This window comes from Puma concolor, chromosome B4 (assembly GCF_028749965.1).
Source record: "Puma concolor isolate L17-30 chromosome B4, mPumCon1.1.hap2, whole genome shotgun sequence".
NCBI lineage: Eukaryota > Metazoa > Chordata > Mammalia > Carnivora > Felidae > Puma > Puma concolor.
The window spans coordinates 7,524,129-7,536,827 of NC_141673.1; the positions used below are offsets into that span (position 1 = coordinate 7,524,129).

General features: G+C 51.7%; 1 protein-coding gene across 2 annotated transcripts; it reads left to right on the top strand.

Moving 5' to 3' along the window:
* Positions 1–546: 546 nt before the first annotated feature.
* Positions 547–12,398, top strand: TOB2 (transducer of ERBB2, 2). Of its 2 annotated transcripts, XM_086712163.1 has the most exons (3): positions 547–1,151; positions 2,573–2,628; positions 8,380–12,398. In XM_086712163.1, exon 3 carries the CDS (start codon positions 8,481–8,483, stop codon positions 9,486–9,488), a length of 1,008 nt encoding a protein of 335 aa, XP_086568289.1. In that variant the 5' UTR covers positions 547–1,151; positions 2,573–2,628; positions 8,380–8,480; the 3' UTR covers positions 9,489–12,398. The 2 variants fall into 2 exon arrangements, with proteins under 2 accessions (XP_086568289.1, XP_025782488.1); XM_025926703.2 differs by lacking the exon at positions 2,573–2,628 and having other exon boundaries at positions 560–1,151.
* Positions 12,399–12,699: the final 301 nt, after the last annotated feature.

Below are 12,699 nucleotides of genomic sequence, written 5' to 3' on the forward strand. Positions count from 1 at the left end.
CCCCGACGAGGCCCGAGGCGCTGGGAAGACTCGAGTCAGCCCGAATGTAGGAGCAAAACGTTTCTAAAGCTCGCGCAGTCCCGTCAAAGGACAGTAACTGGGACGGTGCGAGAGCCGTGGGGGGTGGTCGGACGGTTAGACGTCCAGACCCGGAGGGACTCGTCAAGGTGCCCTGGAGTAACGGGTCGGGCGACCGTCAGCGCCTGGGCAGGTGTAGGGCCCAAGCCACGGAAGTTGGGGGGAGAGAGTTACCCCTCCCCGCGACATCCATTCATCCAACACGTTTGAAGTGAACAACTTGGTTCCAGTTCAGGCCCCTGCCCTCCCGGAGCTCGCTGTCTACCTGGGGAGAAACACTGTACCCAATAAGCACACTTTCAAAGTGATCTGGGGCATGAAGAAAATAACTGTGGCACGGCGCTGTGATGGGGAGGGGAAGCGAACAGCGTTACAGGCCGGCCAAAGGCAGCTTTGCTGGCGTCTGGGCTGGGATCTGAGTGAGAAGAGGCCGGCCACGGGACGGCGGGCGAAAGGGGGTCGCGGAGCACCCCCGGGTGGCACACGGCGCTCCGGGCCGCGCTGCGCGAGGGGTTAGGCCTCCCGGCGTGCTGAGAAGTAGTCCCGGCTCGGCGCCCGGCCCCGCCCCTGCAGGGCGGAGGGACGCATCACGCAGGGGTGGGGAAGCCGGATCCATGCGCAGGGTTGCTAAGGGTGAAACTTTTCATTGACTTTGCTCACTTCGGGCCGGGGCGCGGGAAGGTGCGGGTCCTTGCCGGAGAGAAGCGAGTGGCTCGGGCGACGCGGGGCCAGAAGGGCAGGACCGCCCGCTGGCCAGAGCCCGGACCGTCCTCCGCCCTGCGACACGAGCCGCCCTTCGGTCCGACATCCCCGCGCCGTCGCCGCCGGCCGGCCCGCCCGCCTTCCGTCCCCCCTTGGCCGAGCCTGACCTCCAAAAAGCTGAAAGAATTATTATTGCGAATCATAGCCCCAAACTCCCTTCCTTACTCCCAACCTTCAACGAAGAAAAAGACCCATCAGCCTCCGGCCCGGCGGCGCCCGGGAAGGAAGAAAGAACGACCACCGTACCGCGCCCCGGACTACCCTGGAAGGGAGAATCCACCCTGAACCGCCCCGCCGCCTCGGAGACCCGAGTGAGTGCGTGGGGGGCGTGCGGGCGGGGGAACCCTCGAGACGCCTTCCTTCACCTCGGTCCCACTCCGCTCTTCGCTTTGCTGGACGCTGCACGTTGCTGTCGCGCCCCCACCCTGACGACTGGCCAACATTTTCCTTTCTCCTTCCACCTCCCCTGTAGAACCACCTCCCCCCCCCCCCCCCCCGTTTCCCCCGGTGCTCCTCTCTAGGTTCGGAGTGTGGCCCCCTCCTGGGTGGGGTGCATTTCCTCCCCTCTCCGCCTCCCTCAGTTCTTCATATCGTAGAGACGCGGTAGATTTTTCCTTGATCTCCCCCCCCAAAACATAACTTCCGCCACCATTAAATGAATCAGGAAAGAAGGGGACCCAGGCCTTGTTTTTCTGCTTCTTGTCCCGTGTGTGGGGAAGGGGGTGGTCATAATTAATAGGGTTTATTTCTGGGCCTGTGGAGCCGAGAGGTGGAAGGTGGACATCCCCTTTTGGACCGGTCAGTGGTGACTGTCTCCTGGCCGCTGAACCAGAATTCACCATTTTGGCCTGAGCTCTTTATCCTCTTTAGTGTTTTAAGGGAAAACTGTGCAGGGAGGGGGTAAGTACCTTTACAGCAATACCAAGTGAGTGGATTCTGATTGATCCTGGTGAGGTACCTGGGAGGAAGAGCCCTACTTTTAAGCTCCTTCCCCTCGTGTCCAGAGGATGGACTGTGCCCTTGAACAGAGAGGTGGGGGGAGGAGGGGCAGCTGGCAGGGCTTTTCCCACCCCGCAGAAGAACCAGAACCCTACAAAGTAGGCTTCAGGTTGGACCAGCGAAGGGGTTCTTGGGTGCCTGCTCAGTATCTTAACCTTTCTTTTTCTCCTTCCTGTCCACCCTACCCTGGGAGTGAGTCCCTCATCTTTGATTTTCCAGCAGAAAAGCACTGCTATTGCTTTCTTGGGCGCCTGCCCCATCCCCCTCTTAGGCAGTGGGAGAAAGAAGCTTGTGTGGGAGGGAGGATTAGGGAGGTTTAACACTGTTGGGGAGCTTTGCCGAGGATCTGGTAAGTCTGGTCATAGAGCAGGCCTTGCAATGGGAGGGGACTCACAAACAATTTCAAGTATTAGAATATGTTGTTCAAGTGTCAGATGTACGGTTTTTCCTTTCCTGCCCAGGAACCTTTTCCCATTTCCCTAGCTGGGTCTAGTTACTCTGAGTTGGATTAAAAGAGGGGTGAGGCTTGGGCCCTGCTGGCTTGGGGCCTTTTGATTGTCGGCCCGGCTCCTCCCCGCAGCTTAACTGGGAATTTCTTTGGCTTAGAGGACGGGAGAACTGGGTTTAGTTCCTGCCTTCCCTGGCTCTGGGGGTCCTGGAGCTGAGCCCGCTGGGCATTAAGTGAAAAGGCTTTTTTTTCTTTTTTTTCTTTTTGAATTCACTGTCCCTACAGCAACTCCAGAAGGAGACCACCTAGCCCAAGGAATACAGATTAAGTGGCAATGTTGGGTGAGGCGCCGGGGGGGGGGGGGGGGGGGGGGGCGGGCGCGGGGGCGGGGATGGGAGGGGTGACCTTTATCTGTCCCACCCACCGCCTTCACCCAGAAAAAAACTCACTAGGAGATCTTTAATTCAACAGTCATGAGAGGCAGTGAAGAAAAAGAGGAAGGGGTGGGGAGAATTCAGCCTTACTTGAGGCCAAGACGCGAATACAGTGGGGTGGTACAATACGAGGAGTAGGCCTTATGGGTAGAATTTATATAAAATGTATTAGGCGGTGGGCGGGGTGGGGGGGGGGCGTCCGCCACAGCGCGCATGTGCATCGGAAACTTTTCCTCGGTTCTCGGGACCTCGGCCAGCTCCCCTTACCGGGCATGCGTGATTAGCTGGCTGAACCTTCGCAAAGCACGCAGGGAAGTGTAGTGTACACAGAAAGTAGGTCACTTGCTCCAACGTGAGTATGAGGTTTCTGAGGACTACAATTCCCAGGGTACAGAGCGCGCCTTCGCTGCCGGCCTACGTTGGAGTTACAGTGAAATCTTCCTGGCTTCGGAGTAATGGAATGCCCCAGAAAGGGCCTTCTTAGTCTGAAGAGTTGGGCTTGCACAGCCCATGTTTGAGGGACATGGTGGAGACTCTGGCTGGGGTGTTGCGGTCAGTCAGCCCAAGTGCCGGAAGCCCTTCAACCATACCCGCCGGTCCTGTCATTGCGGGGTGGGGCCGGGCAGTCCCACTGAGCCAGCTCTCCTGGGCATCCGGTTTGTGGCACCTGCTGGCCTTGTCAAAACTGAGGGCCCCTCCTCCCTGACTCCTCTCTCCAGACTCTTTTCAGACTTTTGAATCTGATAGCGCTTCAGTTGTAGGACTATTCCGGTGTTAGGGCTTGAGGTGCCTGGATTTTTTTTTTTTTTTTTAATGTTTATTGATTTTTGAGAGACAGAGAGAGAGAGTGCAAGCCGGGGAGGGGCAGAGAGAGAGAGGGAGACACAGAATCTGAAGCAGGCTCCGGGCTCTGAGCTGTCAGAGCAGAGCCCAACTCGAGGCTCTAACCCAAGAAGCCTGAGATCATGACCTGAGCCCAAGTTGGACACTTAACAGACTGAGCCACCCAGGTGCCCAAGGTGCCTGGATATTTTTATAGGTTCTCGTGGTTTAGGGACCTGAGGATTTCTGTCACCATTATCCCTCCTTTTCCTCTTTAAACGTAGCTGCTTTTCTTCATAAAAATCCTCCATAGCATATTTGTCGTAAGTTCTTTCTGGAATCACCATTACCACATCACTGACTGCAGCAGCCGCCTTTCTTACTTCATTTTGTCCTTAAGCACTCTTTAAAACACAAGTCAGCACAAGGGATCTGAACCAGAGATTAATTTTGCTGTTGGAAATAAAAAGTGAAGGAGAATAAGATTCTAACTGAATTTGGACAGAATTTACTCTCACGTTTTCAACTTTCTAATATATTAACAAAAGATAGATTTTGCTATTGTTAAATACTTAGCATTGGATTTGGGGGGGGGGTGTTTGCTTGGGTTTGTTTTTACTTTTACTTTTTGCCACCTTTCTGTCCTTTTGCACGTGAGTGAGGGTTGGAGGAGATCTTCAAGTCCTTCCTTGCCTCCTAAATCTACTTGTTCCTTGTGTCGAAGAGTAGTTATTGCCAAGCTTTCTAATCTTACCACATTTTTATGAATATTTTATATATAAGCTCTAAAATTTGCCCATAGCCTTAAAAAAAAAAAAATGAACAAACTCATCTGATTGGTCATTCTTATCTTTAGTTAAAGACAAGACAGCATCAGTGCTTTAATCCTCTGTTCCATAAGCTTCTTGAAGTCAAAATTAGAGCCTGAGCTGATAGAGCAGAAAATCTCATTCTGGTTGTCCAGCATTTTTGAAAGGTTCCACCCCACAGCCATCTGGCCTGGCCTGTTCTCCAATTAAAGAGGCAAAGACGGCATTATGTACTTCCTTATTTGTGTAGCAGCATCACTGAGGTATAAATTGGTGTGCAGCTTTAGTTGCTTATGCTGCAGAAAATGGTTAGCTAGGCAGGGCTGATGACAGTGGTTCTATTGTATTTTGGGGTGGGAGGCTTATTTCCCAATGACTTTGGCCTGCATTTAAAATGCTCCCATTTTGGGGCACCTGGGTGGCTCAGTCGGTTAAGCGTCTGACTTCGGCTCAGGTCATGATTTCGCGGTTCCTGAGTTTGAGCCCCACGTCAGGAGCTGTCAGCACATGCTCATGCTGTCTCTCTCTCCCCCCAAAATAAATAAACAATAAAATTGGTTTTTTTAATGTTTACTTATTTTTTTTTTAATTTTTTTTTTCAACGTTTATTTATCTTTGGGACAGAGAGAGACAGAGCATGAACGGGGGAGGGGCAGAGAGAGAGGGAGACACAGAATCGGAAACAGGATCCAGGCTCTGAGCCATCAGCCCAGAGCCCGACGCGGGGCTCGAACTCACGGACCGCGAGATCGTGACCTGGCTGAAGTTGGACGCTTAACCGACTGCGCCACCCAGGCACCCCAATGTTTACTTATTTTTGAGAGACAGACAGAGCATGAGAGGCAGAGGGGCAGAGCTAGAAGGAGTCACAGAATCCAAAGCAGGCTCCAGGCTCTGAGCTGTCAGCACAGAGCCCAACGCGGGACTCAAACTCACAGGCTGTGAGATCATGACCTGAGCTAAAGTTGGACGCTTAACTGACTGAACCACCCAGGCGCACACCCCCCTTTTTTTTTTTTAGTTTATTTTTGAGAGAGAGAGAGAGAGAGAGAGAGAGACAGAGCACTAGCAGGGGAGGGGCAGAGAGAAAGAAGGAGAGAGAGACACACAATCTGAAGCAGGCTCCAGGCTCCGAGCTGTCAGCACAGAGTCCGACATGGGGCTTGAACCCACAAGTGGTGAGATCATGACCTGAGCCGAAATTGGACAGTTAACTGACTGAGCCACCCAAGCACCCCCCAAAAATTTTTTTTTTAATGCTCCCATTTGGGGTGCCTGGGTGGCTCAGTCAGTTAAGTGTCGACTCTTGATTTTGGCTTAGGTCATGATCTCATGGTTCATGAGTTGAAGCCCCACGTCAGGCTCTGCGCTGTCAGCAAAGGGATTCTCTCTCTGTCCCCTCTTTCTGCCCCTCTCCTGCTCGTGCTCTCTCTCTCTCTCTCTCTTTCTCTCTCAAAATAAATAAATAAATAAACTTAATACATAAATAAAAATATTTTTAAAAGTAAAACAAAATGGTCCCATTGTGAAGATGAACTTTTAAGGGGAAGTTAACTTGGAAGTTACATATGCAGTAAAGTTTGAGGAGGCCAGAGAGGTGTAGGAGGCCCCTTGGTCTGCTATACCAAGAGGCCTTGTGGTGCTTTGGGAGAAGAGTCACGTCATATTTAAGTCTGTTTTATTTTTAAAAACACTTTGAAAACATTGTCTTTAACTCCAGGCCTATTCTTGGGAACTAGTGCCAACTTTCTTCACACCTTTGTAATCTCCTCCATGTAGGACACCTCTGGTGGCTGCTATGGCCCTTATAGACTTCCATTCCTGGGGGCTAGCCTTGCATCTGGTGATGAACGCAATCCTTATCAACAGAAAACCCTCTACTGTTACCATTTTTTTTCCCTCTTTTAACCTAGAAGGACTCTGTTGACTTGGCATGTGACCCTCTGCTCAGACCTGAAATGAGGGTGGGATAGACTCGTAGCCAGTGTTATATGATGCTCCAGATTGATCCAGTGCTGCTTCTCTGATACTCACCCCAGAGAGCTTTTGCCTGAGGATCCAGTCCTAACAATACCCCTAGGAGCCATGGCCCCAGTCCTGAGAATTACAAGGAAGTAAGCCGGGGCAGGTGTTCAGAAAACTTAGGATCCTCAAATGAAGAATTAGCAACTGATTATTCTCTGCTGGACCCAGAAGGGATTTATATTTATTTATTTACTTAAAAAAATTTTTTAAGAGCGACTCTTTTAATTTTTTTAAATGTTTATTATTGAGAGAGAGAGCATGAGTGGGGGAGGGGCAGAGAGAGAAGGGGACAGAGGATCTGAAGCAGGCTCGCACTGACAGCAGTGAACCTGACGCGGGGCTCAAACTCACGAGATCATGAAATGAGCCGAAGTTGGACACTCTACTGAGCCATGCAGGCGCCCCTATTTACTTACTATTTTAAGTAGGCTCCAAGCTGCACATGGAGCCCAAAGTGGGGCTCAAACTCATGACCCTGATATCAAGACCTGAGCTGAGATCAAGAGTGAGACACTTAATCAGCTGAGCCACCAGTCACCACCAGAAGGGATTTTAATCAAAATCTAGCCCCACATCTATCACAGGGCAAAAATGCCCTTGATGGACCATGGATTAGTCTTGTCTCTGTGCTGAGCTCAGCAGCACATTCTCACCCAGAGGCTTGGCTAGAAACATGTTCTGGCCCTGCTGAACCTCGAAGGTGGTCCTTTTCAGTCTTCTCACGGCATGAGCCTGGAGCTGCCATTGTGGAGAAAGTGGGACTAGGATCACTGGCTCTCGGGACTTTACAGATCATCTTCCTGAGACACGAGGCTGGCCCAGACCTCAGAAATAAACCTTTTTGACCTCTGTGGGAGCTGGCTGTGAGAGAATCCCAAAATAACAATCTGAGTGTTTATCTTGGGCTATCTCCTCTCCGGGGATCTCCAAACACTTGATAAATCCAATCCGATGCCAAGGACAGGTGGTCAGACAGTCCCCAGGAGACTGAGTGATGATGGGTCCCCAGCTGGAGACTGCAGGGTGATGGAAAATTTCTTCTCTTTGCTGCCCTCATCACCTGCACTCCAGCCAGAAGTGTAGAGATTCCCTCAGGCCACACCAGTGCTGTTCTTAAGGATTTTTTGGCCTACAGGGCTTTGCTTCCCTCTCATTTCCTCTGCTTCCCTGGGACGGCCCCCTCGTCAGCGTTCCCTTGTTGGTCCACACCTCTGGTTAATGCAGGTCTTGACTTCTTCCTAGGGATCATGTTCTCGTCTCCATTCTTGGAGACGGCCTACACGGAAATGCACCCTTTGGTTTCGCTGTGGCGTTCTTACATCAGTTCTGCAAACCCAGAGTGAGCCAGAAAGCGTACATACTCAGGGAGCCCAGGATGACAAATTGGATGTGACTGGAGTCCAAGCCCCCACTGAAAAGTTGGCAGTGCTGCTTCCTGTTCAGTGATCTGTATCCCTTTCCATTTAAGGAGAAAAACTAACGATTTTACACTTATATCTTGGCCTGTGACAGTTTGGGAGCACGACTTCACCAAGATGTTACAGAGATACATTAGCAAGAGCCTTCTCTTCTCCAGCTGAATTAGGGGCTCCTTTTTTTTTTTTTTTTTTAAATAGCAGTTGTATAGTGTGACCCAGCTTCTCAAAATAGTGGAAGCCACAGCACTCCTTTAAAATTACTTGAATTCCTTTAGAATTACTTGAAAAACAGTAGCTCATTTTATCAAGTCTTTACTAGCTACCAGGTTCGGCATAAGACAGTTGACATCTTTGAGCTAACTTCATCTCCATGATGACCTTATGTTACTGATGAAACTAAGGCTGAGAAAAAAAGTGGCTCGCTCTCAGTCACACAATTAAGCTGGTCACTGGTGGAGCAGAAAATGGGACCCTGAGTATATGTGGCCCGAAGCTGGTGCTTTTGTGCCTTTTGCCATTGAACCCCCTACCCTCTGGGCTTTCTGCATAATCTACTCATGATGCCCTTTGTTCTCATTTCTCAGAGCTCTCTGGAGCCCAAGGCTGCCTATCTTACGTCACCTGCCACTGCCCTTGGTTTGCACTCTTGCCGTGAGCTGACTCGCCACCTAGGAGAGCAAGGACCATGCAGCTGGAGATCAAAGTGGCCCTGAACTTTATCATCTCCTACTTGTATAATAAGCTGCCCCGGCGCCGGGCAGACCTATTTGGGGAGGAGCTTGAGCGGCTCTTGAAAAAGAAATATGAAGGCCACTGGTACCCTGACAAGCCACTGAAGGGCTCTGGCTTCCGCTGTGTTCACATCGGGGAGATCGTGGACCCCGTGGTGGAGCTGGCCGCCAAGCGGAGCGGCCTGGCAGTGGAGGATGTGCGGGCCAATGTGCCTGAAGAGCTGAGCGTCTGGATCGACCCTTTCGAGGTGTCCTACCAGATCGGTGAGAAGGGGGCAGTGAAAGTGCTGTACCTGGATGACAGCGAGGGCTGTGTTGCACCAGAGCTGGACAAGGAGTTCAAGAGCAGTTTCAACCCTGATGCCCAGGTCTTCGTGCCCATCGGCAGCCAGGACAGCTCCCTTTCCAACTCCCCGTCACCATCCTTCGGCCAGTCACCCAGCCCCACTTTCATCCCCCGCTCCGCCCAGCCCATCACCTTCACCACTGCCTCCTTCGCTGCCACCAAGTTTGGCTCCACCAAGATGAAGAAGGGGGGTGCGGCAGCAAACGGCGGGGGCATGGCCGGTGGCGGGGCAAGTGGCCAGCAGCCTCCCCAGCAGCAGCCCCGCATGGCCCGCTCTCCCACCAACAACCTGCTGAAGCACAAGAGCCTCTCTTTGTCTCTGCACTCGCTGAACTTCATTGCGGCCAACCCGGCCCCTCAGTCCCAGCTCTCCCCCAATGCCAAGGAGTTCGTGTACAACGGGGGCTCTCCCAGTCTCTTCTTTGACGGGGCCGATGGCGGGGGCAGTGGGGCTGGCACGTGCAACAGCAGCGGCTTCGACGTGGCCCAGGTATTTGGAGGCGGCACCAACAGCCTCTTCCTGGAGAAGACCCCCTTCGTGGAAGGCCTCAGCTACAACCTGAGCACCATGCAGTACCCCAGCCAGCCCTTCCAGCCGGTTGTGCTGGCCAACTGACCGCCCACCCGCCATGGGGCCAGGAGCGCCCAAGACCACAGAAAAGAGAAAGGAAAAGAAAGGCCAAAAAAAGAGGAAAAGAAAAATACACAAAAAGATTTCCAGTCTTCGCACTCTGGCTTCTAGAAAAAAGATCCGGTCCAGGCATGGAGTGGGAGGGGGCTCCTGAAGCACCGAATCTGTTTAACTCAACCCCCTGCTGCTTTCCTGCCTGCCTCTGATTTATTTGATTGGTTTGGGTTTTATATTTTTTCTTTTTTTTTTTCTTTTTTTTTTTTACATGTAGTTTTCTATATAACATCTTTAATTAGTGGCTTCCTGTGCTAAGAATGGTCCAGATGTGAATTGCTGCTCCCTGTTCCCTCCCTCCCTCCCTCCCTCACACTGTTGAGGATCGCGTGTCCTCTCTCACAGGGAAGGAAGAGCCGGAAGAGGCGCAGCTGGGGCCTGACCCTGCCCAGAGCAGGGAGAGGCTGCCTTGTGTCACTGCCTCTATCACCCAGCTATCCTTTTACTCAAAGCCATCCAACCTCAGAGGGCCTTCTTGGGCCCTGCCACCCAAATAGGTCTGACCCCAGCACCCAGCCCCCCTGCCTCTCAGGCCTGAGACACGGGGAGCTGCTGACTGGCGACTTGACACCCTCCCACTAGAGCTGATGTCTGTGACTCCAGGTAGCACTCTGTCTGGTGGAACTGCTTTCATCTCTGTCCTGTGTTCCCACGCCACCATCCCCATCTGGCTCGGACTATCATCGTGGCCCTGGAGACCCATCCGTTGACACATGTGGCTCTTCATGCAGCCCCTTGTTCCCGGGGCCTGAGGTTGTGGGTAATGGGGGGGGGGGGGGGCAGGTGCGGGTGTGTGTGCGCACGCGTCCATGTGCGTGGTTTGCTGTCCTGTTTTAAAGGATTCCAAGCCATGTGAAACTCCCCCTGCCCCCCCCCGCCCCCGACATGATTCCAGGTTGCAGCAAGTGCTTATTTATGTAGGAGGTTGGGGAATGGGCCGGGCGGGTGGTCAGTCCTTTTGTAGGGTGGGTCATGTGGTGGGGTGAGACTGCGGCTGAGCCTAAGACACTCCCAGGGGAAAATACTGCAGAAGGAACTGGTTTCCAGACTGCGGAGGGATCTGCACTTTTGTTTTTGACCAAAAAAAAAAAAAAAAAGAAAAAAAAAAGAAAAGAAAGAAAAAAAAGGGTTAGCTGTGAGGGGCTGAGGGAATACCAGCCCCTGATGCCTAAGAGAAGTCCCTGGACTCAGATCCTCCTATTTGGTGACCTTAACCCAGGGTGGGAGCCGCTCACCTGAGCACCCTGGAGGGGGGGTGGGAGTTTGGGTCAGTGCCTACAGTGGGCAGTCCTGAGCCTTCAATTGAGACTAATTAGTCTTTTGGTTGTAGATGTTATTTTAGTATGTTTCTGCCCCTGCCTGCATGAGAACTTCTTGGTACCTCTTGGCATCCCCTCTTACTGGCTGACCCGGTCCCATTTGGCCTTGATGCCGTGAGGAGTGGTTTCCCAGGCAGGCCAGGTTGGACAGGCATTTGACTATGGCAGGCGGTGTGTGTGGATTATAAGAGAGCACCAGCTCCTGCCTCTGCCAGAAGAGGAGATGTTTCTCCCCACCCAACCCTAGTGAACCAGCTTTCACGCGCTGATGCTTTGGCTGGTGGGCCACATGGCGGCAGGGCCCCCGTCACCAAAAAGTACCAAAGCCCTTGGCACCCCACCCCACCCCCACCTCCTCAGTGACCCCCCAAGTGGGCAACCGCTGTGGCAGTGGGTCCGGCCCAGACAGACACTGCCAGCCTCCCCTCCCTGCAGTGGGCACCAGCTCTACCTCCCCCAGCGGGGCAATGCCCTGGCTCCTCAGCCCGGTATCCTCTGTCCCCTATGCTTCTCAGGGGCCAGCCCCATCCGGGCCACCCTCTCCCTAGCCCTCAGCTCCCGCGCAAGTGACAGGCCCAGGCAGATCGCTGCTCTCTGGGAAAGGTTGGATGCTGCCTTATTTATGCCCTCTTCCAGCCCCCTTTCCCTCACTCACGTGCACAGGTACCTACCACCCCCCAGTCAGCTTGTTTCTCACCACATCTAGGGAGAGGGGGAGACCGACCCCTTAGTGTCTTTTGAAATACGAAGAAAAATGTTTGTTCAGGAGCATGGCTCCAGTGCTGGACTCTTGGGCCCGGTTCAGTCTGTCTCGTCTCAAATCTAGGCATTTTTGCTTCAATTTTATTTTTTTTAAGGAAACAAAAACAAAACTCTGCACTAATTTACCTGGTTTCGTAGGAAAACTTTTTTTTTATTTTTTACATTTTTTGGTGTCCGTTTGTATTGAATAATTTGCTACATTTGTAAAATGTAAGAGGTATATATAATATATGTATATTTCTAACGTAAAAAACGTAATTTTTTTCTTTTCAAGATTTTTTCTTAAGAGGAGAGAAACGATATTTTTTCAGGAAAAACAAACTTTAAAATAAAAAAAGAGGAGAATTAAACCTATTTCTCCCCTTTCCCCATCCTCTCTCTGTCTGTCCCTCTTTCCCAGGAATAAATCAAAAGGTGGATCGTCTTGTAAAGAATGTAAACTCTTAGTCCAGAATGATGTATTTTTCTCGATGCAGTGAGCTATAGATTCTCTAGTTTGACCCCTAGGGATGGGAAGGAGGGCATTGAGGCAACGTGGAGAGGAGCTTGGGGGAGCAGGGTAATGAACTTGTTTTCTTTAGTGAAGGAGGAATACAATCAAGCGTTTTGTATTCAGAATGTTGTGCAATATTTTGGAATGGGACATTGGTGTGTTTAGAGATTTAGTTTAAAAACAAAACAAAAAGATTGATCAAATCTGTACAGTTTATATTGTTCCAGATTTTTTTAAGTTTGTATTAAAAGCATGATATATAATAGCCTTCTGCTTGCTCCTGGCTTGTTTTATTTGGGGGCCCCTCTTAGGATGGAGAACGTGGGAGCAACCCAGCCTCCGTTGGCTTCAAGAGACCGTTGGTCCTCCTGACCTGACCCCTTAGGAGGGCCCACGTGCCACAGGCCCCTTTTGACCACCTGTCCCATCAACCCAGGATGTGGAGTCCCCACTTCCAAGGGTTCTTTTCCACTGGAAGTAGGCTCCCCGAGGTTGGGAACTGCCCAGGCTCCCTCTGCTGATAGGTTGCGGAGCCAGTACTGGCAACAGAGCCCTGAAAACAGGATAA

Excerpts from the sequence above, each read along its gene's own strand:
- TOB2 (XM_086712163.1), top strand. The coding sequence starts at position 8,481 with ATGCAGCTGGAGATCAAAGTGGCCCTGAACTTTATCATCTCCTACTTG.